This window comes from Natator depressus, chromosome 15 (genome assembly GCF_965152275.1).
Source record: "Natator depressus isolate rNatDep1 chromosome 15, rNatDep2.hap1, whole genome shotgun sequence".
Lineage (NCBI taxonomy): Eukaryota > Metazoa > Chordata > Testudines > Cheloniidae > Natator > Natator depressus.
This window is the reverse complement of record NC_134248.1, coordinates 26,292,942-26,319,662: the sequence shown is the minus strand read 5'-3', so window position 1 is coordinate 26,319,662 and position 26,721 is coordinate 26,292,942. Positions and strand designations below refer to the sequence as shown.

The 26,721-nt window shown below is 41.3% G+C and overlaps 1 protein-coding gene across 1 annotated transcript in view; it reads right to left on the bottom strand.

Annotated features, from left to right (window-relative positions):
* The window catches only part of MLXIP (MLX interacting protein), a 67,177-nt gene that overhangs the window by 11,468 nt on the left and 28,988 nt on the right, over window positions 1-26,721 (bottom strand). The window contains exons 2-12 of the mRNA XM_074972775.1: window positions 17,421-17,527; window positions 16,937-17,022; window positions 15,328-15,417; window positions 14,937-14,978; window positions 13,417-13,588; window positions 10,458-10,547; window positions 9,451-9,542; window positions 7,938-8,601; window positions 4,992-5,113; window positions 4,041-4,221; window positions 3,116-3,240 (exon numbers count right to left, since the gene is read on the bottom strand). Of these exons, the coding sequence (XP_074828876.1) occupies window positions 3,116-3,240; window positions 4,041-4,221; window positions 4,992-5,113; window positions 7,938-8,601; window positions 9,451-9,542; window positions 10,458-10,547; window positions 13,417-13,588; window positions 14,937-14,978; window positions 15,328-15,417; window positions 16,937-17,022; window positions 17,421-17,527 (1,771 nt within the window). The remainder of the gene's footprint in view (window positions 1-3,115; window positions 3,241-4,040; window positions 4,222-4,991; window positions 5,114-7,937; window positions 8,602-9,450; window positions 9,543-10,457; window positions 10,548-13,416; window positions 13,589-14,936; window positions 14,979-15,327; window positions 15,418-16,936; window positions 17,023-17,420; window positions 17,528-26,721) is intronic.

The following is a 26,721-nucleotide window of genomic DNA, read 5'->3' as shown; positions in this document are numbered from 1 at the left end:
ACACTTTCAGAAGTGCCCACAGTACTAAATGCAAACCAAAACTGGTTTAATAGGGTTTTCTTCTTAGTTTTATGCACACTTCTATTAGTTTTAAGTTTCATGAGGTTTAAAAATACCCCCTAAAATTCTGACAGTGTCTCTTTACATCCTTAGACCTTTAAAATTACCTGCAAATTATGGACCTGACCCACCATTCCTAGCGCAGCAAAAACTCCCACTGAAGTCAGTGGACTTTATGAGTGTGAAAGGAACCTAAACTGGGCCCTAACATTTGGTATACAACCTTTGGCACGTACGGATGCTTTAAATCATTGTTTGGCTTATGTGCTACCATACATTTCTAAAGCTATCAAACATCTTTTTCCACCAGAACCCTGAAAAAGGGCTAATCAGATTTAGCCCTTTTATAGTGCTTTACAGAAGATGGGTAACTGTCATTAGCCTCCTTTTACAGAGGGGAAAAATGAGGAAGAACAAGTTTGTGTGATGTAGGCGTCCACTCAACGAGTTGGTGGCAGATTCTGGAACAGAACCTAGATTTCCTGACTCGCAATCCAATGCCCTACCCACTGGACATGCTGCTGTACTGTAATCTAAGCAGTTTTGCTCAGCAAGACCATCACCTTAAGTTTCGAGAACGACGACATTCCAAAAAGAGTAAAGAATGGAACTCTAAAGGTGGGCAAACATCAAAGCGCCTGTAACAATCACTGATCCTTTGCCTGCTTACCAACATATTGGGACTTAAAACATTTAAAATACAAAGCATTCAGAGTCACCAATATTTATGTCAAAATGGCTAAAAAATTTGATTCACTGTAGGTTTGTTTTCCCAAGGACACCACATTATCTCGTGACTGCCTACTTCTAAACAAAGAAACAGAGTTGATAGCCTTCTTGGGTCTGTTGTGGTTTTCATTGTGTTTCTTGTATAATCAAGGAAAAATTCTACGAAGGCCAACTAGTGTGAGTGATACAGCCAAGGCCTCTAGCAGTCTGATTTAACAACTGGCATTTCTATAGTGGCTCTCACTCCAAAGTAAATCCACACTACAACTTGGAATGGAGCTTGTAAGGTTATTTATATGGATGGCTCAAAACATGTGTTCTTACACCACATGCCTAGGACTCTCTTAGTAACCATAGCAGCTCAGTGTTTTGCCATTCCAGGGCTAGACTGGCAAGTGGCTCTCTTCTGTAAGTGGGTCAGTGCATTCTTTTTGCTCTGCAGACAGGAACCCCTATCCATGTGCAACTGGTATGGCCACTTCTCCATCCTTCAGCTGTGTGTGTGGAAGGACATCCTTGAGGGTATATGCAGCTCCTGCCATTCCAGGTGCATGCCCTCCAGAAATTCTATCCCTTATTGATGTGTTAAATAGCATGGCAGATACAGATGCACAAAATGGGAGTGACGGCAGAAAAGCAGCCGGAGCAGAAACTGAACTTTGTAACTGTAATTAGTTAAGGTGACCGTGACACTGTTTACAAACTCAAGGTTAGAAACCGTAGTGTGGACACAGCCTTATAGCGAACTTGGTTATAATGATACTCCTTGTGCAGGTGAGGGATTTCAGTGCATTTCAATGGGTTTTCACTGCAACAGATTTCACTGTGCTAAGCTTCTTGGAATGCAGTAGTTATCCTACCGGCTGGGTGTTGGCTGCTGCATTTTAAGGAGAGCAGAGGAGGATGAGGAGAAGAGAAGATGCCACTGTCCCCTGGATGGATTGATGAAGGGTGAGAAAAGTTCCTAACTCCAACTCATGCTACAGCTGTTGCAAGGAGAGAAGGGGAGACAGGCCAGCCAGGAAATATCTGCCCTTTAGTACGGGCAAGGAGAGGTCTTTGTAGAGGATTTTTTTTTTAAACCAGGCTGGCCCCATCCTGTTAGAGTGAAACTCCATCCACAGTGACTTTTCTGTGTGGAAGAACACCCTCCACTATATATAGATAATTTATACAGTAGGGAACACTTCCCCAAGTGACGTGCAGCCACCCCTTGGGAGGAAAATGTCAGCTCTTTAATAGCACATAGCAACAGTACCACTTTCTGCTTAGGTTTCAGAGTAACAGCCGTGTTAGTCTGTATTCGCAAAAAGAAAAGGAGTACTTGTGGCACCTTAGAGACTAACCAATTTATTTGAGCATGAGCTTTCGTGAGCTACAGCTCACTTCATCACTTCATCCGATGAAGTGAGCTGTAGCTCACGAAAGCTCATGCTCAAATAAATTGGTTAGTCTCTAAGGTGCCACAAGTACTCCTTTACTTTCTGCTTAGGAAGAGTGGTGAAGACACCATGTCAAAATGAACCTTTGAGGGGAATGTCAGAGAGTCTTAATCTAAAATTATCCCAATATGAATTCACCCAGGCCATTAAGGCTAACACCCCAACAGTGGCATATGTATCACTGTGTTTGTAAAAGGAGAGGAGATTTGACAGACAGGAAGTCAGCTGGAGTTCTGTTTCCACTAAATTGACCTGCTGTTTAATTATCATTAAACTTCATTGAGCTCCAGAGTATTCAGTCTTGCATTTTCTTCAGGCTTTGGAAAAGGACCAAACAGGGCAATTGCCAGGGGCTATCAGAAAGTACCAAACACCGCCAGGCGAAATCACCCCAACAAACAGCACTGAAGATCAAGAGGCCCCAAAACTGAGCAGCTGGAAGAGCTCCCAACAGAACAGCAATAATCCGGATGAAAAACCACATGCACAGACAAACTAAAATGGCTTAGAAGTCTAAGGCTAAAACCAGCTGAATACAGATCTACCAGTTAAAACCTAGATCTGTCATAAGGGTTATATGAACTACAGTATCAAATACTGTCATGGCTGATAATGAGAAACAGAAATACAGCCTCCTTGGGCATGTTGGATGACAAATCACTGCTGAGCAGGGCAAGATCAGTACCATTGCCAAAGCCTGAAGCCATAATGAAATGTTTAAAGTGAAATACAGCAACACAAATGTAATGCAAGCTCAGCCACAACCACACATGCAACCTCATTTATCAAGTGACTTACAGTCTAGTCTATACAGTCTAAATCAGGAAATCAATAAGCTACAAAAACAAATAAGGAAGAAAAAATTCAAAGGAGGGAACATGTACCTTAAATACAGCCATCTGAGGGTTAGCTGTGGATTTTCCTGAGCAATTATTCTGTGGAGACTGAGGACTGGGGCTTTGTTCAGACGGGCAGGGAGAGGCCTGTCCTGAATTCTGACAATCTCGGCCTTCAAAAAGAAAATGTCAAATCATTAAAACAAATGGCTCTCTCTAACAAACTCAACTGTCGAGCAGCAGTTTCTACCCAGATCATTTAATCTTGCCACTGACTGCACTTCTAGAGCATCCAGTGCTGTAATATCTAGGTTCTGGTAGGATGATCAGATGGCTAGGAAATCCAAATATTTCACAAGCAATGGCTAAATGCCTTGTGGCGACATGTTCTCTCCACTTCAGGCAAATGTGTGTTAGGGTGTCTGGGACCTAAACTGACTATCCTACCTTGACCTACTTGCACGGTGACCCTCCAGGTTCCTAAAGCAGGAAGCAAAATATTTAAATAATTTCTTACTATCCCATGAAAATGGACACATACCTCAGAAGTAGAGCACAAGGGAAGAGGCCAGGGACACGTACTGTTGCAGGGAACCCTTGGCAAGGTGTGAGGCTAAAATGTGCTTAGACATCCTCTAATGAAAGCTGCTGTAGAAGTGGTGCAAAGTACTAGAATTATATTTATTATATTAAATGACAAACTTGTATAGCATTTTATGGAGTACTGAAATGCAACCACTTCTGGAGTGGACTACTGCAGCTTACCAGTGCACAGACACTAATCAAAAGCTTAGGGCAAGAACTGAAGACTATTATAGACAACTGAAAGTGTAAGAAATGGGGCTCACAAGCTATTACTACAAAGAATTCCCCAGGATATGTAATAACCACAACTGGCCAAGATCTGTTTTACATCCCCCTTAAAGGTGGATGCATATGGGGGAGAGTCAGAGAGTTTAGATCTCTAACTTACTAGGTGTAGGTGAGGGAACTTGTGAACAGGTACTGTGGGAAGGGATTTGCTCTCCTTTCACATCTTGGACTGCACTAGGAGAGAAGCGATGCGAGACTGTGGACTGGACTTGCTGGTTATTCGGAGCTTGCTGTGCTTGACCAACCAGAATGTTATTATGGAATTCCATCACCCCGGGAGCCTAGAAACAGCACAGGAACATTACAGAAAGAAATACACAAAGGAGTCTATTATCTTGTCTTTCAATGGAAATGTATAATGTTAAATTAGTACATAACTATCTGGTGACAGGAACCCCCCGAACTAGTGCTATATTATGGACAATCAAGCACAAAAGTCAGACTTCTGGCAAGAGTCACACATTTTTTCATAATTCAATGCACTATTAGAGTATGTTAGCAGCAGTGAAAAAGCAATTTCCTCTTATTATACCAGGGTACACTTAAAATTTCTCTCTCCCATGCACTCAAACATATCGGACAAACACACTGGCATACTCAAGACAAATTTCTCAACTGACAATTGGAAAATCAAGCTGGATTCTTTCTGGCTCTTTCATCATCATCACTTATGGGCCTATCATAGAGGTGGACTGGTGAGGTTCTGTGGCATGCAATGTGCAGGAAGTCAGACTATATGATGATGATGGTCCATTCTCGACTGAAAGTCTAGGAGTCAAAAAACCCTCTGCAACTGGTGCCTGTTATGAATTCTGTTGACGTGTAAGCCACAGAAGAAACCAGTTCACTCTCCTGAAGCTGTGCAGATTATATAGTGCTAAGAGCCACACAATGTGGATAAATCAAACATTAACAGATAACTCTGAGTACGCCAACAGATCTGTTGAGTAATGAGGGGGCATCTATACCTAGTCACTTTTTGAAGCATGAACACTTTAACGCTCTAACAACACGCAAGCTCCAATCCAAAGATCTTTTTTCTTTTCCTTACTCTGGCAATTCCAGCTGGTGCAATTACAACACTAGGTGGAGACATGGCTGGAGTCAAAATCCCCTCTCTTTTTAAAGGTGCTGGGGTTACGATCACAGCTCTGGACTGTCCCTGAAAGGCAGCTGAAGAATACAACTGAAGTTAGAATAGTTATTGACACAAAAGATCTGGAGAATGTTATATAGGGAACAAACTAGTGTTGATTGGGAGGATGGACTAAATGGGACCGAACAGGTATCTTCTGTACAACTTTGCCAAATCATATTTATTCTAAGTTCTCTCAAAGATCAAGCTGCAACACAAACTGCCACTGCTAGGTGGCTCCAGGATACAAAAAGGGCTTATAACAGCTTCAGATACCACACAGTATACAGATCTCGGAGTTGTCTATGGATCAAGTGTTTTAATTTATGTGGGTTTTATAACTGATGTAAGTGCACCTTGAGGCTGTGACAGGTGTACTTTGCAACCTAATTTAGAGACACAGTTGATGTTGAGCCCATGAACAATGAAGCCATTCATTGTCCAACCAGAGGTGCAAATCCCATGGGTAACAAAGGGGCACATCTTAGCCCCAGCATACGAAGGCAAATATATGCTCTTGCTGAGAAAGGACCTAGAACACATTTCACTAGGTCAGTAGTGCATTTCTTGGCTGTTGAAGGCACATGGACTCTTGCTTTTTAATTCATTAGGTGCACATAGGAATGGCTTAGAAACACACCTAGTAGTGTCTTAATGCTATTAATCATGGATCAAGCTATTTCAAGTGACATGTCTTTGGGCTAGGATTTGGGATGCAGCAGACTTGAGGATGTTAACTGGGGTTTCTGGTGGGCTGCCACAGCATCATGCCCATGGCAGGCAGACACACAAACTCTCTTGCTTTTCAGTAATTTCCATTTCACAATAATCCTTCAGGCTGTGTGTTTCTGGGGGATTGGCTATAGCAGTGGTTCTCAACAAGGGATCTGGGGCCCGCTAGGGGGCCACAAGCAGGTTTCAGGGGGTCTGTCAAGCAGGACCAGCATTAGACTCGCTGAGGTCCAGGGCAGAAAGCCGAAGCCCCCTGCATGGGGCTGAAGCCGAAGGGTGAGCAACGTAGCTTTGCGGGAGCCCCTGTGGCATGGGCCCCTGGTCAACTGCCCTGCTTGCTACCCACTAACATGTGCCCTGGCTTTGATATGTAGAAAATCAGTTGTCATGGCACAGGTGGGGTTTTATTAGCATGTTGGGTGGCGGGGGTGGCTCAGAAAGGAAAAGGTTGAGAACCTCTGCGCTAAGCATATTTTGGATGAGTGAAGTCACTTGGGTCCTCAGCCAGGTGATTTTAGCACATCCCTGAAGGCAGCGTATAATAATCCCAAGAAGTGAACATGCTGCCTCTTCTGTGTTATCATGGAGACTGTGTAGCCCCTTGGCAGCTGTTCCTTATGAGAAGTTCAGAGTGCTCTCGTTTTCCTCATGCTTGCTGCTCTCAGACATCTGCAACAGATGGTGGGTTGGACAGCACTGAAAGCTCAAATATCGTAGACACCCACAGTCAGATTCTAATCGGATTTTAATCTCTCTGTTACATCTTCATGACCATGAACCAACAATATTTCTCCATATCATTTGCATTCAGAGCAAATGGGCCAACGTAGGGACATTTCAGAAACTGCCTCTGAAAAAAGCTCAAATCCTGAGGGGTCTCTGGCTTCTGCTGTCTTTAGAGTGTTAACATGGTCCTGAAAACAGACACCGCTTGACTGAATCTCTAAGAGCCCCAAGCTAGGCAGCTTGAGGCGAAGGCACACAAATCCTAAAACTTTATTTCTTAGGGTCCCGTGTCACTGAAATGTCTTCCTCCTCGCTATGCCAGGCCTGCTCATAAGCATTAACATTCATGGGGTAGGTCTACACTTACAGTGGTTTGTAGACTACAGACACGTTACGCCCAAGTTAGCCCAGGTATAACTGGGCGTAATGTGTCTGTAGTCTGATACGGGACCCTAAGAAATAAAGTTTTAGGATTTGTGTCCCTGAAAAAGGTAGATGGTGAGACACAGCTTAGGCAAGTATCGTAGAGTGCCTGAACCCGTGGGTATATACTCTACACGGCTCTCTGCACACCCAAGCAGTGCCTCTCACATCTACACTTCTATTTTTAGTGAAAGACTCTGGCAGCAGTGAAAGGTTCTGGCAAGGGGGAGACAGAGAGGAAAGGCTCCAGCAGCTCCCCACTGCCAGAGACTTTCACTGTTTCATGTAGCTACACACACTGCAGTGAGCATGGAGGCAGCCTGCTTTTCAATGTGGAGTGTAGCTACAGGTACCCTTTGTGCAGCGGCCAGTGTAGACAAGGTCACGAAAACAGAGGAACAGCACCATTTGATCAGAAAGTTTGGTCAGTTTAGTCAGGTATATCCCTTTGAAAACAGCCAATACCTGAATTAACACTCTGCACCTGTCTAGCGCCATTTAGCTGAGGATCTCCAAGAGCTCTGAGTACCTCAGCATCAACTGAGGTAGGTAAATAGCCTCATGTTACAGAAGGAGTCACTGAAGCAAAGAGGGGTGAAATGACTTTCTAAAGGCCACCACCAAGGACTCAGTGGCAGAGCCAGGAACAGAAGCCAAGAGCTCCTGATTCCCAGTCCTATGCAAACTCCAATGGTCCATGCTGCGTCCCTTATAACCAGATTAAAATTCAGGGCTGTGGGAAATGCCTGTTTTTTTTGTCGCCGTCCTGAATGTTTATTTAGAAAGCGGATTCTGAGAAGGCAGTGCTAGTAACAATAAATATCCTTCCCATCAAGATTTCTAGGTACTTCCAGTGACAACCAGTGTGCTGCAGATGAGCATATTTTTGTTAATGTTATTTTGCACCTACAACAGCAACTGTGCCCTGCCCTCAGGTTACTCCCTCCCAGCAGAAGAAGGAGGAACCCCCGTGACTCTCACCTGGGGTGATGAAGGCATTTTTTAATACTAAGGACACCGTTTCAGGCTTTGGAACAGGCACTATTTTTTGTGGCTGTTTGGGTCTTGTCCCAGCATTTGCCAGGGGAATGGCTTTCGGGAGTGCAAACGTCAGGTGGGGTTGCAGCTGAGGCCGGGGCTGCCCCTGCACGACAGCAGTCTGTAGAGTCAGGTTACAAGGCATGCCTCCCCCTGGCTGCTGTGTTGCCAGGATGAGGTTCTGGCTCTGGCTGAAGGTGGTAGCAGAGGCGTTGTGGGTCTGGGTGGCAGAAGCCGTGTGGGTAACAATGGAAGATTTGCAGAGGCCAGACTTCTGGGTTTCTGGAGCAGTAAAAGCAGGCGGCTGAGAATTCAAGCTGGCATTCAGAGTCACCGTGGGCAAAGCGGCTTGTTGTGGTGGGACAGTGGGCTGCAGCAGCGACACTGGAGCTGGGAACACCGGAAGAAATGGCTGCTGGGCACTTAGAGATGAACTGGAATTGAAGTCTGATGGATGGATGAAAGAGCCCCCACTCCGAATGTTGGAACATTGGTTAGCACCAACATCAGGAATGACAGGAGCAGGTACTGATGAGGCAATCAATCCTTCACTGAGGCTCACCGTTGGGAGTGGGCTGGGTAAAGAACCTGAGGGCAGGACAGAAGACTGGCAGGAGGGAAAAAAAAAAAAAGTACAGATTAATGCTTGACATTGGAGATGGGCCAGCACCAGAAGCTTTTATCTGACCTTTCTTTACACTCAATTGTGAAAGGGGAGAACGAGGCTTATATCTGAATCACTCCTGGTTATGCTAAGCCAAAGCCTTCCACATCAAGAACTAAACAGGTACAACTACCTCTAGTTTTGCCCATTTCTCCTTGGCTCAGGTAAAGAAGGTAAAGATCTTCCAGGGGGTTGAGATCCACAGCTCTTCAGAGGGAGGAAATCACCAATATGCTTGTTTTACAGATAAGAAAACTGAGGTACACAGAGGTTAAGTGACTGGACCCAGGCCCCACAGCTAGTCAATGACACAGCTGGAAACAGAACCCAGCAGTTAAGTCTCCCAGTTGGCAAGTCTACCTGCTAGTCCACACTCCCTCCCAGTACATAGGATTCTTTATAGCAAGGCCAACTACATTCAGAGACAGCATTACTTCACTCGAAGGACAAAACACTTTCTCTACGTAATGTAAAGGCTGTTCCTCAAAAACTAGTATTTTAAAGTACAAAGAAAATTCTGTTCTGAACTGGACACTGTGGAGGACAAAGGTATTTAAGTCACAACAGTGCAAGTATAGTACATGTACCAGTTATTTTTACTTCTAGGTTATCGTAATCATTTCTTTTATTGGTAAATCAGAGGAAAATATAGTGTATTAACCAAGTATCGTAAGTGTTTATTCAATTCTATTTACATGAGCTTGTCTGATACTGCATATTAGTACGTGAAGATCTGTATAGTACTTACAAATTTGAGCTCTGGCAAATTTTCACTACATAAAACCTGTTTACCTGGGAAGAATGGCTGCTGGTATCTGTCATAGCAGAACTGGCAGCAGGGAGAGAAGTGAAAAAGTTGCCAGAGCGACTGGATGAGAACAGATCTGAAAGAATGTGAAAACAAATATTAAATGTTTTACTCCCTATATTATGGTAGAACATTGCTACGTAGCACTAAGTAATGGGAGACTCACTGAGAATTAGCAAGTAAATAAATAAATAATTAAAAAATACGGAAATTGCGTCACCACAAAACGTACTCTGCTTATTTACAAACACAAAGATGTTTGCCCGTCTTATTGAGATTTATGAACTCTTTGGGAAATGGATTATTTTTCAGCTATGCTTGTAAAATGCCATGCAAATTTAGTGGATTTGAGTGAATTTCAGCCCTGCGCAGAGGACCAGCACAAAGCCCAGGCACCATTTGAGTCCCACTTAAGCTCTATTTTCTATTTTAAACTCTATTCTAGAGTAAATAGTGAAAAAGTAATGGAGGTCTCAGTAACATGAGACTTTACATTGGTTATTAAATCGTTACGAAGAAATGGGGAAACCACAGAGACTGTATGCGTGAACAATGGGGTGTGAGGATTAGGGAGACACCAATTAGCATCGTTCTCCTGTAAGGTCCTCCGCTGACACCTGATGTTCTCCCATACTATCAATAGGTAAAGTTTCAAAAGCCACTTGTATGTAAACCAGGTTCTCTGAAAGCTGTGTTCTTGTAAGTCTAATCTTAAGACACATAGACTCTTACAAGTGAATTTCAAAACCCAGCCAGGCAAAGAACTCGTCTCGCAACAGTAAGAGGATCTCGCTACAGTATTTTTTAAAATTTTTTTTAATTGGATTTCAAATACTTTTGAGTTTGGGCTCCATTTTCATGCTGTATAAAGAGGATAAATATGTTGGTTTGCATAGTTTATTTTTCTGTTCAAAACCCATTACTGCTATAGCAGAAATTGGTGCTATACTACTAATAAAGACAGTAAACTCATTTTTTCCCTTATTCTTACCCTGAAAAGATTCAAAAGTATCCATGAAATCTAGGTTTGGCTGGAGGGGGATAAGTCCTGGCTGAATCATGTCAGCATTTCCTAAGTGTGCTGGAAAAACCAAAAGAGAGACCGGTTAATTTTGCAGCATACACGCCACTTCAGTTTATTACAATGTAGATATGGGTTGCTCAAAGAAAGCCTGGCACTTTGCTGGAACATAAGAACACAAGAATGGCCCTATTGGGTCCAGACCAAAGGTCCATCTAGCCCAGTATCCTGTCTTCCAACAGTGGCCAGGTGCCCCAGAGGGAATGAACGAAACAGGTAATCAAGTGATCCATCCCCTGTCGCTCATTCCCAGCTTCTGACAAACAGAGGCTAAGTACATCACTCCTGCCCATCCTAACAGCCACTGATGGACCTATCCTCCATGAATTTATCTAGTTCTTTTTTGTACCCTGTTATGGTCTTGGCCTTCACAACATCCTCTGTCAAGGAGTTCCACAGGTTGACTCTGCACTGTGTGAAAAAAAATCTTCCTTTTATTTGTTTTAAACCTGATGCTTATTAATTTCATTTGTTGACCCCTAGTTCTTGTGTTATGAGAAGTAGTAAACAACACTTCTTTAGCTACTTTCTCTACACCAGTCATGATTTTATAGATCTCAATCATATCTCCCCTTAGCCATCTCTTTTCCGAGCTGAAAAGTCCCAGTCTTATTAATCTCTCCTCATATGGAAGCCGTTCCATACCCCTAATAATTTTTGTTGCTATTTTCTGAACCTTTTCCAATTCCAATATATCTTTTTTGAGATGGGGCAACCACATCTGCACACAGTATTCAAGATGTGGGCCTACCATGGATTTATAGAGAGGCAACATGATATTTTCTGTCCTATTATCTATCCCTTTCTTAATTATTCCCAGCATTCTGTTCGCTTTTTTGACTGCCGCTGCACACTGAGGGGATGTTTTCAGAGAACTATCCACAATGTCTGCGAGATCTCTTTCTTGAGTGGTAACAACTAATTTAGACCCCATCATTTTATATGTATAGTTGGGATTACGCCATTTTGTTGCCCATTCACCCAGTTTTGGGAGATCCTTTTATAGCTCTTCGCAGTCTGCCTGGGTCTTAACTATCTTTAGTAATTTTGTATCATCTGCAAATTTTGCCACCTCACTGTTCACCCCTTTTTCCAGATCATTTATGAATATGTTGAATAGGACTGGTCCCCTGTGGGACACCATTTACCTCTCTCCATTCTGAAAATGGACCATTTATACCTACCCTTTGTTTCCTATCTTTTAATCAGTTACCGATCCATGAGAGCACCTTCCCTCTTATCCCGTGGCAGCTTACTTTGCATAAGAGCCTTTGGTGAGGGACCTTGTCCAAGGCTTTCTGAAAATCTAAGTACACTATATCCATTGGATCCCCTTGGTCCACATGCTTATTGACTCCCTCAAAGAATTCTAGTCAATTGGTGAGGCTTGATTTCCCTGTACTAAAACCATGTTGACTCTTCCTCAACAAATTATGTTCATCTATGTGTCTGATAATATTGTTCTTTATTATAGTTTCAACCAGTTTGCTCGGTACTGAAGTCAGGCTTACAGGCCTGTAATTGCCGGGATCACCTTTGGAGCCCTTTTTAAAAATCGGCGTCACATTAGCTATCCTCCAGTCATCTGGTACAGAAGCTGATTTAAATGAAAGGGTTACAGACTACAGTTAGTTGTTCTGCAATTTCACATTTGAGTTCCTTCAGAACTCTTGGTCCTGGTGACTTATTGCTCTTTAATTTATCAATTTGTTCCAAAACCTCCTCTAGTGATACCTCAATCTGGGACAGTTCCTCAGATCTGTCACTTAAAAAGAATGGCTCAGGTTTGGAAATCTCCCTCAAATCCTCAGCCGTGAAGACCGATGCAAAGAATTCATTTAGTTTCTCTGCAATGGCCTTATTGTCCTGCTTGATCGTCCAGTGGCCCCACTGGCTGTTTAGCAGGCTTCCTGCTTCTGATGTATTTAAAAAAAATTTTGCTATTACTTTTTGAGTCTTTAGCTAACTGTTCCTCATATTCTTTTTTGGCCTTCCTAATTGTATTTTTACACTTCATTTGCCAGTGTTTATGCTCCTTTCTATTTTCCTCACTAGGATTTAACTTCCACTTTTTAAAGGATGCCTTTTTGCCTCTCACTGCGTCTTTTACTTTGTTGTTTAGCCATGGTGGCTCTTTTTTGGTTCTCTTACTATGTTTTTTAATTTGGGGTATACATTTAAGTTAAGCCTCTATTATGGTGTCTTTAAAAAGTTTCCACGCAGCTTGAAGAGATAGCACTTTTGGCACTGTACCCTTTAATTTCTGTTTAACTAACCTCCTCATTTTTGTGTAGTGAGTATAAACCTCAGGGCTGGATTCTGTAAGCACTCTGCACACACAACTCCTGCTGAGGCAGTTCAGTGATTAGGTCCCACAGAGTGCAACCCTGAGTTTTGGCTACAAGACTTTGAGCTGAGTTCTGTTGGGAAGAGGAACCTTCATCTAATGAAAAGAAAGAGGGTCATTTTTACATTATTACATTAAAAAAAGGAAAATAAGATTTAATGTAAATGATAATGGCCTCATAAACGATAATGCTTTCTAGTGCATGTCATGGGTAGATTTATTAGTACCAGAAGGTGTACCAGTAATTAGGTGTAATGAGATAAAAAGTAAGAAAGAAAATTTAGGCCGAATATCTGAATAGGATTTCTGATCCCTTAAACAATTATTTTTTAAACTTTTAAGTTTGGCACTACTGTTAAACTGATCCAATGTATTTCCCTGGTCTGTGTGTACTTGTAAGTGAAAGATGGAGCCACCTTCTCAACCAGAAAAATGAAAAAGTAAGTCTGGAAGAGAAGTGAAGCAACAAGCCTCAAGTCTCCTCTCACTGCAAAATCAACACAGCCAAAAGCAAACACACACCTATCTCTCTGGGATTTGGCCAGGCAATCAGCTGATGTGAAGAAAGCGTAGAGAACAGGGTGTCAGTGAACTCAGACATAAGCATGTCTGCATCCAGAAAGGAATCTTCCTCCATAGGGACCGGGGTTTCTCTGCCATATCTACTCTGATGCCAGAGAACCACGTCATCATCCTGACAAAGAGGAAAGAAAAATAAGCCTGGTTATATGAAGCTGCCAGTCACATGCAGTTATTATGGCACCAAACAGACAAAGCTAATTATTTTTCACATTTTAATAAAGAGGAACATTCTATAGAAGTCATCAAAATGCATCAGATCAACTTGTTAGCATCCTGCCTCCAGTCACATGGAACAGAGCAACAGTCAATCTAGTCTGGTATTCTACCCTCTGCCACATCAGCTCAGACCAACAGTTCACCTACTCTGGCTACTTTTATATACCAAACAGACCGATGGTTCATCTAGAGTGGCATCCCATTTCTGCGTGTACCGGAATAGGCCACTTGTATATCTAGTTCAATATCTTGCCTCCAGCAATGTCACAAACCAGATGTTTTGGAAGTTAGCATAAAACCTCTGTGAAATATATCATTGCACAACACTAGACTCTGTGGGGAAATATCTTCCCAATTCCAGCTGATGATTAGAACTGCATAAAACCAAAGTGGCTTTGAAAATACTTTTTAGTTTTTTTGGGTATAAGTGGGATTTTGCATCCAGAATTTCACTGATTTTTGGGTTTTAATGAACCCTAACAAACACAAAGCAAAACTCAATTGAAACTGGTGAAGTTTCCAGCCAGAACCATGACATCCTGAGGTTTATCTAAATCTTAGCCAGGTTTGCTGAATGGTTTGTGAACCTGGGGATTGTTCTGGGCATATAATGAAGAATGAATCCAGGCTGGGTTTACATTTAGTGACAGAAGGTCTGAAATGCTCTCTTTGGGCATAAACTGATCACCAAGAAGGCTCCATCACACGACTGTTTTTTGTCCCAGGTATTTGAAACACAGACGCTTTTAAACATCTCAAAATCTAGGCGCCCCCCCCCCCCTTTTTTTTTGAAGCTTACCAAACTACTTGGCTACAATAGCACAGAAAAGGGACTCATTTGGTTCTGCTATGTATTTTTCTACTTGTAGCACACACATCCTTTCCCGATTCCGCAAGGCAGGCTATGTTGCCAGTTATAACTCAATAACAAGCTGTCATGTGACCAACTGCAAAGAGGTGGCCCTGATTGGCCAGCTGGCCTGCACACTCTCATTTCTTATGCCATAGCACTCTAGACCAAGACTTCCACCCAATCTGATTTAAGCTGGGGAAAGCTGTACTGCTCTCTATTATACAATTTATTCTAAGCAAAATAAGGTGCCCCCTCTTCATAATAAACATTAAAGCTAAGTGCGTGGCTTTAGGTTTTAATCACTGCAAGCTGTCATGCTAGTACACCTTTGCTACTTATCACAACTTCAATACACAGAGATGCTGCTACTGCCTCCACAAAAATTACTTACCCGCACCAAGCTTGAAAGGTCTTCCTCTTTGTGTTTCTGTAACTGCAGAGATAGAATATTTTAAAAAGTAAAATTAGCGCCTGTACTTCCCAAAGGACCTGTTTCTGCAACCCCCTACTCGTGTGATTAGTCCTTACTCATGTAAGTCATTTTCTAGCCCCCATTGGACCAATCTTGAGTAGAGACTAGTCACAGGACATGGGGTTGCCGGACTGGACCCAGTGTATCAATTTATTCTTATGATGTATCAGCGGACCCAATGTTTATACTGGTATAACTGAATTTCCAACATTTTTGCATGGGTTAGTAAAAGTTACATCAGAAGTCCAACTATTAAATCAAAAAGCAATTATTCCAGTCAAAATACTTTCACAGCTGCAAACAAACAAACCCTTTTCTTGAAGTATGTTCTCCACTTGTGATATTCCCTGATGACTATTTCGATTCTTCGTTTCCAATATTTCCCTTCTGTTGCAATGGCCTGACAACAAACAAAATACATGAGGAAATATACACAAACATTAAATAGTCACACACAGTTTTCAGGCAGACTGAAGCCATAAGTTAAGTACATTAATTCTGTTTGACCTCATAACGCAGCCGACACAATGTGCTTAAATCCAGCTACTGCAGAGCAACCCAGGATCCATTTAATCTTCCCCACATATAATAAAAAGTGATGATGTTCGATAATAGTACCAATATGTCATTACTTGGATCACTTGTAACCAATTGCAAAGACAATATAGTACAAAAGGAAAAATAAAAGTTATGTTTCAGAAACTTTTTTTAAGATACTATTCATGTTAACACAGCCATGCAAAAGCATAATGAAAATTCATCAGCCAAGATACAAAAACTATAGGCTTACCCGTCACCATGACAACTATGAAATAAAATGTACTCACTGGAAAACAAAAACAAAAAACAAACTCCTCGCCTGGAGTGAGTGGGAAAATAGAAAGTTCCAAGGCAGTATCAACATACACATACATCCAACGACTGTGAAGGAATGACACAAAACAATAAAAGCCAAGTAACAAAGCTCTGGGAGAAACGTTACTCTTCAAGCCATATGTAGTGCAGTGGTACCCCAATGACAACAATGGGATCAGAATGTGGGGCTTTAACATGCCACAAGTACTGTAAAACCAAGGACAACAGGGCAAGTTCACAAGAACTGAGGTAGACTTAACTCCACCTAATCTGACTGGATTGTGCCTCAACCTAAAGGGTTAGCCTAACTTTGCTTTTCAAAAATTTCAGATACTAGGACAGTTTCATGTATGCTTTTGAAGCCCATTTCTGCTGCTGCTTCTGCTCTGTAGGTTCAACAGAGGGTTTATGCATTTTGAGTCCAATCTAAGGTTATGCAGTACATGAGAGAACCAAAAACTTTGAAATGTCCTGGGCCTCACAGGACAGCAGCCAGAGGGCTGCAAATAGTTTGCATATAATAAAATACAATAAAAGAAAAGGAAAATGCACAGACCTACCGCACTCAGTTGCGGTTACAGTTTACAAGACAGGGTTAGAAATTGCTTGTTAGTTTGTATTCAGGTGAGCAAAGAAAATTAAAAAACAATGTTGAAAAAGCTTTTATAAAGCCACTCAGCTTGATCCTACAGGGTAGTCTGCCCTCACCTCCCACTGACTTCCGCAACCTCCAGAAATGGGCTCTCTGAGAGGAAAAGTAAAACAGGCTCTGAGGTGTAGGAATCATGGGCTCTTCAGGCTGCACCTTGGTGCCTTAGATTTGTCAAACTGGAGGGCAGTCATGGGCTGCATAGTAGGACTCCAGGGACTGTTAAGTCACCCTTGGGCTGCACCTTGATCATTCCTATACAGGTAGATTTATAACATCTGGCTCAACAGCAGCCATATAGTATACATGTTGATATTTTTCACTATGGAGAGGACACCAAAGCAGAGCCTTCACATCTAAACGGAGGTAGGAGAGATAGAGAGATAATCAAATCCACAGCTCAAGTTTTACATACTTCAGGCCGCCGATGTTCCTCTACATCAATAGAGCCATCTAGTGGAGTCACAAAATGGCACACTGGGTTCTTGCGTTTCTCTAGGTCTGAAACAGAAATGAAAATATGACAGTTGGGTACACACATGCTATTCAGGGATCCCTTCTCCACCTCGGAGGCAGGATTTTAACAAGGTTCTTCCCAGAGTCCCCTCCAACACACTAGTGGGGAATAGGCCATTTCAGACTGCACCTGGCTTCAAGTGGTGCAATGCCCCGAAGCAGTGTTGAACACCATGGGGATGGTTTGGTCATGGGGTGGAAGTTCAGGACTGTCCTCTACAGGGATTTAGGCCACCAGCAGATTGCTTGGGTTTCTCCATCATAACGGGGCTTGTGATTTCATCTCCTGTCCATTCAGGTCCTTATATGCATGGCCAGATACAAGGCCAGATTCAAACATTTTGTGGTTGCATGCAACCACGTTTACCATAAAAGCAACTTACACTGCATATACCATGCCCTCCAGATGGCATTGTTGAGACGAATTTTATCCCTCCACTGAAGTTTTAAACCTTTAAAATTCTTCCATTTTGGTGAAACCAACTTCCCACTGAAATAAAAAAAAAACCCAAACAAACAAAAAAATCAGTGATTTTTTTAAAAAAGCAAATATAGTAGCTAATAAAAGTGCCAGGCTGACAGTTCTGGAGACTACAGTGAAATGAAGCTCAGGCAATGGTAGAGCAAGCTTCTGCCATGCACCACCCTAACAACGTACCTCCCTCCTGGCCTAAAGGTCTAGAGGTGATAGGGAAGTTCCGTCTTCAAGGCTCTTCTAGTCCTTTATCTCTCTGCTACTAGCTCTGGGGATGTGTTTTGTGATGTGGATACCCGTCATTCTGGAATTTCACTGGGACCACAACTCATTTCACCCAAACACACTTTTCTTACCTACTACAGTTCCCCTGAACCCAAATACATCACCTCCCACCAACCCCAGGAATGAGACCACCCAAAGTCATGTCTAAAACCTGGCACTTAGCAGGCTTTTGGTTTTGTCTATCTTGGATGTTGAAGGGCTCTACTGAGACAGTACACATTCATATTTGCAGCTCCAGATCACCTTCCAGGACAACAACATTCAAAAGACAACATGACAATATTAACTCTACTCTACCCCAGCAGAGTTGTCGCCCTTAAACTTTGCAATGCTGCATTTAATAAACTAGATCTAGTTACAAAAGCAAAAAGTTTAGTGACAACCACAGTACTATCAAAGGTGGGGTGCCCATAAAAAAAAGCAGCTCATATGTGAAGGGTTTTCTTGGAAATGAGAAAGGATAGAGAAACAGAGACACTGATAATGCTTAGCACTGTTATAAACACTTAATAAATGTTAGCTACCTAACACTCAGAACACCTCTATGAAGTATTAGCCTCATATTACAGGTGGAGCAGACAAGGTTAGACACACTTTTATCTAGTCAGTTTCAAGCCAACATTTTTTCACAGTTTTATAGTCACACATTTTCCTGTTTTTAAGTGTTTCCTGTCCCGTATTGTTGTGTGTTGTCAGAGCTGGGACTACAACTCAGGAATGCCCAATTCCCAGTCCTGTACCTGTCCATCTCCATCCCCTCAGTTATTTTTAATGAAGCCAAGTAGTACCATATATGAGCAAACCTATATGGGGCTTAGAGTAAGAATTTCCCAGTGGCCACTGCTAATACAGAAGCTCCGAAAGCTCCACACCTGCCAAAGGAAGATATTAAATCACTGCTGTTTTGGGTTATTAAGCTCGCCTTTGTTTCTCTTTTTAGGGCTTCATCTGACATTATCACCCAGTAATCTCATGACTGCTACAGTGGCAATCAAACAGATACCAGATCTCAGCTAAGCAACAGCCAACCAGCCACCTTTCAATTCTGGCTTCTATTGTATGCTGCCAGTTGTATCTATATTTTAACCCATGTTAGGTTCTACGCTAGCACATAAAGGTTTTTCTCTCCTTTCCTTTTTCTGCTTTTCTCTTCATTTTTTAAAAAAACCTGTCTAGTGTTTTGTACTGTACATGCAATGAACCAGGTGCAGAGACCAGATAACAAGTGCACTAAAAGGATTAAGTTGATTCCATAGTTAGAGAACTGCATGGTCATTGCACTTAACAGTTCCCAAGTGACCCCATATGTTGTATTCTGAACCCTCCATATTTGAAAATGAGCAAGTTTACTATAGTTTTGTTTATGCTAAAACATCCCTGAACCTGATGCAGGCTTTGAGATTTGGGGAGGTTACTTTTAAATAACAGAAACCACAAATACATTTATTTCAGCAAATAAAACAAAGCTGATTTCCACGAGGTACTCAAGGCTCTCTGAGTTGAGTTCAGATTTTAGAAACATTCCAAGGGTAGTTATATGAGTTTCAGGGATTAGCAAATAATGAAGATGAATGCGATTGTATATGGAGACCTTTCCTGTTCTATGATAATACAATATATATTTTACTCAGACTCTTAACCTATTTTATTTATCTAAGGTTCTTATATGGCATCTATTGCTATATTACCCGAGCGCCTCCATAGTATCTTTACTTTATTCTCCACTGAATTCTACAGTAAATCCTTGCTGCCATGCTCAGCTTTTGCTGAGACACATGAATCTCTGCAGATCTACTATGCTTAATGTTTTTTAAAGACGACATTTCTTCAGCACCATCACTGGAAGCAACAAGCATGGCACCCATCAACTGCTGTTTCCTTGCCATTCTCAGAAATGGGGTGTACTAAGAGATACATTTCAATGCTACAGGAACTTTATGACTGACAGAGGAGCCTGCAAATTAAGAATTATCCCATATCACATTGGGGAAGTGCTGCAAAATCCATTCCTGGTGCCACCAAGTTCTGGGTTTAGAGCAGACAGAGGCAACCCATCCATTTTAGGATCCTGTTTGAAGTTACCTATTATGTTTTCAAAATCTTTTGTGGATTTGCTCTTCCTCTGTTTGTTTAGTGTCCTCCTTTCTATCTTTTCACAGTCTCATCAATTTTAATATGAGCCTTTGCTCTGCGGCACCTGCTGTGTGCAACAGCTTCCCCCAGTCTTCATTTCCTTTCAAATCTCAGATGAAAACATACCTTTTTTCCTCTTACTTGTGTCTCAATTTTCTCTCTCTTCACTATTCTAACACATCACTCTCCTGTGATCCTTGACTTTGCCAGAGTCCCTACAAAATAAGTCGGACTAGAAAATATGCCAATCCAATATCAATCTCTAGAGTAACATGGATTTTCAAGAGACAATGGTTGCATAGTTTAATAAACTAAATCCTAACTGGCAGAACTCTCTTATTTAACTTATCTGTACCCAAAATAGGTCTAATCTCTAATAAAAAGTCACAAGGACACATGCATTTTTGAAGACAATCCAATATAACTATAATGTATTTCTTGTATCCAGTTTAAATCTTCTTCAAAGAGTGATTTAAGACTAGAATTAAGATAGAAAATGTTAACCAATTTATGTAATTTACATTTTATTTACTGTATTTTTATAAGTGCATTAAAGTCCAGTCAAAGACAAAAGAGATTAATAATTCATCCTCCTTTTAGGACAATGATTATTATTTCTAGTTCTTTCAGTGCATTCCATGGGAGCAAAGTTCAAGTCCATTGTTAGGTCATAAGTGAAATGAGTTTGATAACCTCAGTTTCATACAGCAGACAGGAATCACCATGAAGATGTCAACTATATTTACAACCTGATCCAAACCCCCGTAAAAATGGGGAGATTGGATGAGGCCTCTAATGATCATTTCAGCCTAACTGGTCATCTCTATTCTGGAACACTAAAGGAGAGAGAGTGGTTTCACCAACTCAGAACATAGTGTTTGAGAGCAGTTCCCTAACTGTAACTGACCTTTGGATTTTGAAAACCCAAAAAAACCCAAAAAAGGAGTTTCTGCTCCTGCTGGCCTATTAACCTTCAAGAACACTAATATTCTCGAAGCAAATAAATGTAATAAACAAATGCAGATAAACTTGCCTACCGATTACACAGTCAAATCATGAACTTCAGTGGAAGATGCCGAAAGCCTTCAGGAATTCAACAGTCACTGGTTCAATTCCATGTGAGAACTTTTCCCAAACAGGGAATAAGCAAAGTTTCCAAAAATGGGAGAAGAGACCTGGATGAAATCTACTGCAACACAAACTGCAACAGTCACCAGAACAGTGACTGACACACTGGCCAGCAAATGGCTCGAGTCTATGAAGGTGTTGCCACTTCTAGAAGAAAAACTGATCAGGTACCAACTGAGATGACAAGAGTAAAAAAAGATTTTCAGGAAAGATACACATAATCTCTCCTTAATGTTTTGTAGTTCTTAGTCCCTGATAAAAGAGCAAACTGTGCTATGGGGTCTCGGTGGTTCAGAGGCATGATGATGGTGGAATATGGAACTTTTAACCTCTTGATCCCGATATTAAATCCACCCCAGGTCAGGAGTTACTGATCTGAAATAAATTCAATGGTTTTAATTCAGTATGTAGTGGTCAAGTGTTCACATAACAAAATCAAATCACAGAACCATAGAAATGCAGGGAAGGAAGGGACCTCGAGAAGTCATCTAGTCCAGCCCACAGCTCTGTGGCAGGACCAAGTAAACCGAGATCATCCCTGACACATTTGTCCAACTTGTTTTTAAAAGCTTTCAATGACAAGGATTCCACGAGCTCCCTTGGAAGACTATTCCAGTGCTTAACGACCCTTATAGTTAGAAAGTTTTTCCTAATATCTAACCTAACTCACCCCTGCTGCAGATTAAGCCCAACACTTCTTGTCTTACCTCCAGTGGACCTGGAGAACAACTGATCCCCATCCTCTTTATAGCAGCCCTTAACATCCTGGAATACTTATCAGGTACTCCCGTCAGCCTTCTTTTCTCATGACTACACATGCCCAGTTCTTTTTTAACCTTTCCTCAAAGATAGGGTTTTCTAAAACTTTAATCATTTTTGTTGCTGTTCTCTGCACTCTCTCCAATTTGTCCACATCTTTCCTAAATTGTGCCCAGAATTGGACACAGTACTCCAACTGGGGCCTCACTAGTACCGAGTATAGCGGGACAATTACCTCTTGTGTCTTACATGCAACACTCCTGTTAATACAACCCAGAATCATACTAGTCTTTTTTGCAGATGCATCACGTTGTTGACTCATACTCAGTTTGTGGTCCACTATAACCCACTACCAGCAAGACAGTTATTCCCCATTTTGTAGTTGTGCATTTTCTTTTTTCTTCCTAGGTGAAGTACTTTGCACTTGTCTTTATTGAATTCCATCCTGTTGAATTCAGACCAAATGTCCAATTTGTCATGGTCATTTTGAATTTTAAACCTGTCCTCCCAAGTGCTTGCTAGCCCTTCCAGCTTGGTGTCATCTGCAAATTTTATAAGCATACTCTCCACTCCATTATCCAAGTCATTAATGAAAATATTGACTACTCCTGGACTCAGGACTGCCCCTTGTGGGACTCCACTAGAGACGCCCTCCCAATTTGACAGCAACCCATGCCACAACAGATCCCTTTTTGGCCATCAAGATTGAATTGCCATCTGACCCTGTGACGCTGTCTAATTAAAATATAATCATGCAAATCATGATTGCTACCACTGTTATATAATTGCAACAGTGAACTCACGCAATTCTGAAAGCCAAAAACTGTCTCCAGTTTTTTTTTTAAATTCAATATAAAATAGGGTATTTTTTTCCCCAGACAACTAAGCATTCCCCAAACACTGCAGTTTTGTGCTGGTACATGAGAAACAGATGTTCACTGTCCAAGCTGGAAACACAAAATGTAAATAGTGTCTTTTAAATGCAGACAGATATATTAGATTCTTAAAATGTTTTAGCTTTCTAAGAGGCGATTAGTAACAGATAAAAAAAAAAAAATAGGTTTTCTTCCTAAACAGATTTTTTTTACTGTGACAGTGTTCCCTTAATTAGTTCTTTCCTCTGAGGATCTCACCACTTCGTAAGAGATTTTGTTTTATATTCACAAAATCCATAATAAAATGTTTTTAAAACAGAAGGAGATATTTGCACTGCATTCTACATTTTTGGCTGCACTCCCAAGACTAAGTACTAATGATGTAGAGGGAGCAGGGATTTAATCATTCTACTCATAATCCAAGTTTCTGTCTGGCCTGAAAATCACTAATCACCAGCCTATGAGTCAGATAATGCTTTACCTTCATCTCTAGAGGTGATTTTTTTATGCTCTAATACCTTGTCTCTAACACAATATTATTAGGGAGAGTATACAGGACTTGCCCCCCCCACACTGCTTACATACTCATCAAAAAACTAAGAAGAGTGCTGAAGGGATGCTGTTCATATCTAAAATTGAAGTTAATAAATGACCCAACAGAATATTTCAGTGAAACTTGGCTTAGGAGGAGACAATGCAAATGGTTTGACTTGCTTCAGTACAATTTTGGGGAATGTGATACAGCAGCTGATGCAAGCAATGGTGTATGCAACTTTTAAATTAATCAAATAATCGTAAGTAGAATTTTCCTTATACACAACTTTGACACTTCAAATGGTGTCTAATGTGTTTTCTCAGCCCTTATCTGCCTCATGATACTGTGAAAATGGCAATTTCCCATTTTAGTTAATTATTTTTCATTACATCTTTGAGTCCTCTCTGTTGTCTCATGTTGTGGGAAGAATATATATTACTCTAGCTTGCTCTAAATGCCTGCTGAAAAGCTTCCCTCTTGTCTTAAAGAAAATAAATACATCCTCTACTTCATGACTTGCAATTGGTGCTGAAGAAGGAACTCTAATGCCTCCAGTGCAATTTCACTTTCACAATCATCAACAACTGAAGTTATAAAGGGAAAAAAAATCCCCTCTGGTGGGAACCATGTTGTTCTCAGCTGCGATGCCCAGTACAGCTTGGACAGCTGCAGTGAAGATAACAGGGATCTCTCTCTCTGCACAGCAGCTGGTAACGGGTGAGATGCTTGAGCTAACCGCACCCTGTTTTACCCATGAGGAGATTAGAAGCAGGGCGTTTTTAATGAGAGATCTTCAAATCCAGAACTTGCTTCCTCATTCGTCTAAACAAGGTTCAATCATCTGAGATTGAACAGAGAATAGAGAATGATTCAATCATTCTCTATTAATCATCTGAGAATTCTGAAAGCCATCTACTCTGCTGAGTTTTATGTTAAAGAAAGTGCTGGTGGTTTATAGTGGGACCAGGGGAAATGGGTTGGGTGGACAAAGACAGGTTACATTTATCAGTTTCTAAAATTCTGAACTGTTTTTTATACTGTGCATTTGTCTAGAGCCTGTAATAATTCATATATTATAAACTGAATTTAAAATAAATTAGGCATTGCTGAAGTTAGGTGGATGAATGGAGTAAACAAATTGGAGCACTTAGTGCAGAATAACTCAGTCCAGTTACATGTACAAGATAAGAAAAAGCCTGCATCCCAATGACACACCTTGAAAGTGCTTTGCAAACCATCAATCCTCACACCAGCCTCTCTAAAGTAAGGAATTTTAGTTATCTACATTTTACAAATGAGGTAGCACAGAGAGGTGAAATTACACATTCAAAGGGTCTGTCAGTGGCATAGTCAGGAATGGAACCCAGATCCCCTGACTTTCAGTTCTGTCTTTTAAACTGGAAGCCCTTGCTCCTTTACATAGTTGGGATCGATCCTGCTTTGAGCAGGGGATAGATGACCTCCTAAGGTCTCTTCTAACCCTATTCTTCTATGATTCTATGAAAATAACCGAAATTAATCTGAAGGTAGAAAGCAAATGCTCCTATTGGAGTTCTCCAGTTCAGGAAAAAAGTTGTTTTCTCCATTTGCATTCATGTTGCATCAGTCCTTACATCTATCCTAGGTGGAATTTAAGCATAAATCTCTGGGCACTGAAGCTCAGATTCCACAGCACTGACCCAACTGCTCAAATAAGATGCAATGAAAAGTAGCTACGGCTTGTAAAACCCACTTTTCAAGCCACATGTATCTTGCCTATTACAGCTGTGAGAGAAAAGGATTTAATTGAGAATTGCCTATACAATTTTCACTTTTGAAAACCAAATCATTTTCAAGTTATAGGAGCAAATATACCAGAAGTATATTTTACTTTTTTATTCTCTCTTTTACAGGGTCCCACTTTCCTTGTGCTAAAAGCCCTCTGCCCTGCCAAATCTTTTGTTAAAATCCACTTGCAAGGATCTACAACCTATCCTGAAGGATGACCCAACACTCTCACAAATCTTGGGAGACAGGCCAGTCCTTGCCTACAGACAGCCCCCCAACCTGAAGCAAATACTCACCAGCAACCACATACCACACAACAGAACCACTAACCCAGGAACCTATCCTTGCAACAAAGCCCGTTGCCAACTGTGCCCACATATCTATTCAGGGGACACCATCGCAGGGCCTAATCACATCAGCCACACTATCAGAGTTTCGTTCACCTGCACATCCACCAATGTGATATGTGCCATCATGTGCCAGCAATGCCCCTCTGCCATGTACATTGGTCAAACTGGACAGTCTCTACGTAAAAGAATAAATGGACACAAATCAGATGTCAAGAATTATAACATGCATAAACCAGTCAGAGAACACTTCAATCTCTCTGGTCACGCGATTACACACATGAAAGTTGTGATACTACAACAAAAAAACTTCAAAACCAGACTCCAGCGAGAGACTGTTGAATTGGAATTCATTTGCAAATTGGATACAATTAACTTAGGCTTGAATAGAGACTGAGAGTGGCTAGGTCATTATGCAAGTTAACCTATTTCCCCTTGTTTTTTCCTACCCCCTCCCCCCTCCTCAGACGTTCTTGTTAAACCCTGGATTTGTGCTGGAAATGGCCCACCTTGATCATCATACACATTGTAAGGAGAGTGGTCACTTTAGATAAGCTATTACCAACAGGAGAGTGGGTTTGTGGGGGGGGGGGGAAAGGGGGGAGAAAACCTGGATTTGTGCTGGAAATGGCCCAACTTGATTATCATACACATTGTAAGGAGAAAGAAACCTGTCATTCTAAGGAGAGTGATCACTTTAGATAAGCTATTACCAGCAGGAGAGTGGGGTGGGGGGAGAGAAAACCTTTTGTAGTGGTAAACACCCATTTTTTCATGCTTTGTGTGTATAAAAAGATCTTCTATACTTTCCACAGTATGCATCCGATGAAGTGAGCTGTAGCTCACGAAAGCTTATGCTCAAATAAATTGGTTAGTCTCTAAGGTGCCACAAGTACTCCTTTTCTTTTTGCTTTGTGAAACTTTCTTGAGTGATCCCCTCCTCTGCTTGTTCATTTATAGCATTGTCTCTGAGTTAGACTGCAAAGACCTTTAGAGAAGGATATTTTCTTTGCAGGTTTTTGTAATAAGATGTCCAATATTAAATAAAAAAAATTCTATTGCTTTAATTTAAAATAAGCTAAACAGATGATTTTTTTTCCTCTGACAAAAGGAAAGATCTTCTTGGCTTCCACACAGGATTCACGAGAATGGTTTTGGTTTGTTTTTAATCTCTTTGTTTTGATGGGGGCTGGGCGTTATCACCTCAGCTCTCTAGGAGCCAAAAACTAACAATACTTCCTCAAACAAAGGCTCATTCAAAGGATCAGATTACAAGAACATTCACATATTGTGTGCCAGAATGAAGAGTCAGGCAAGTGGAACAAAAACATTCCTGCATCATGTGGATAGGAATTATGATTTCTCTACTCGGTACAGGAT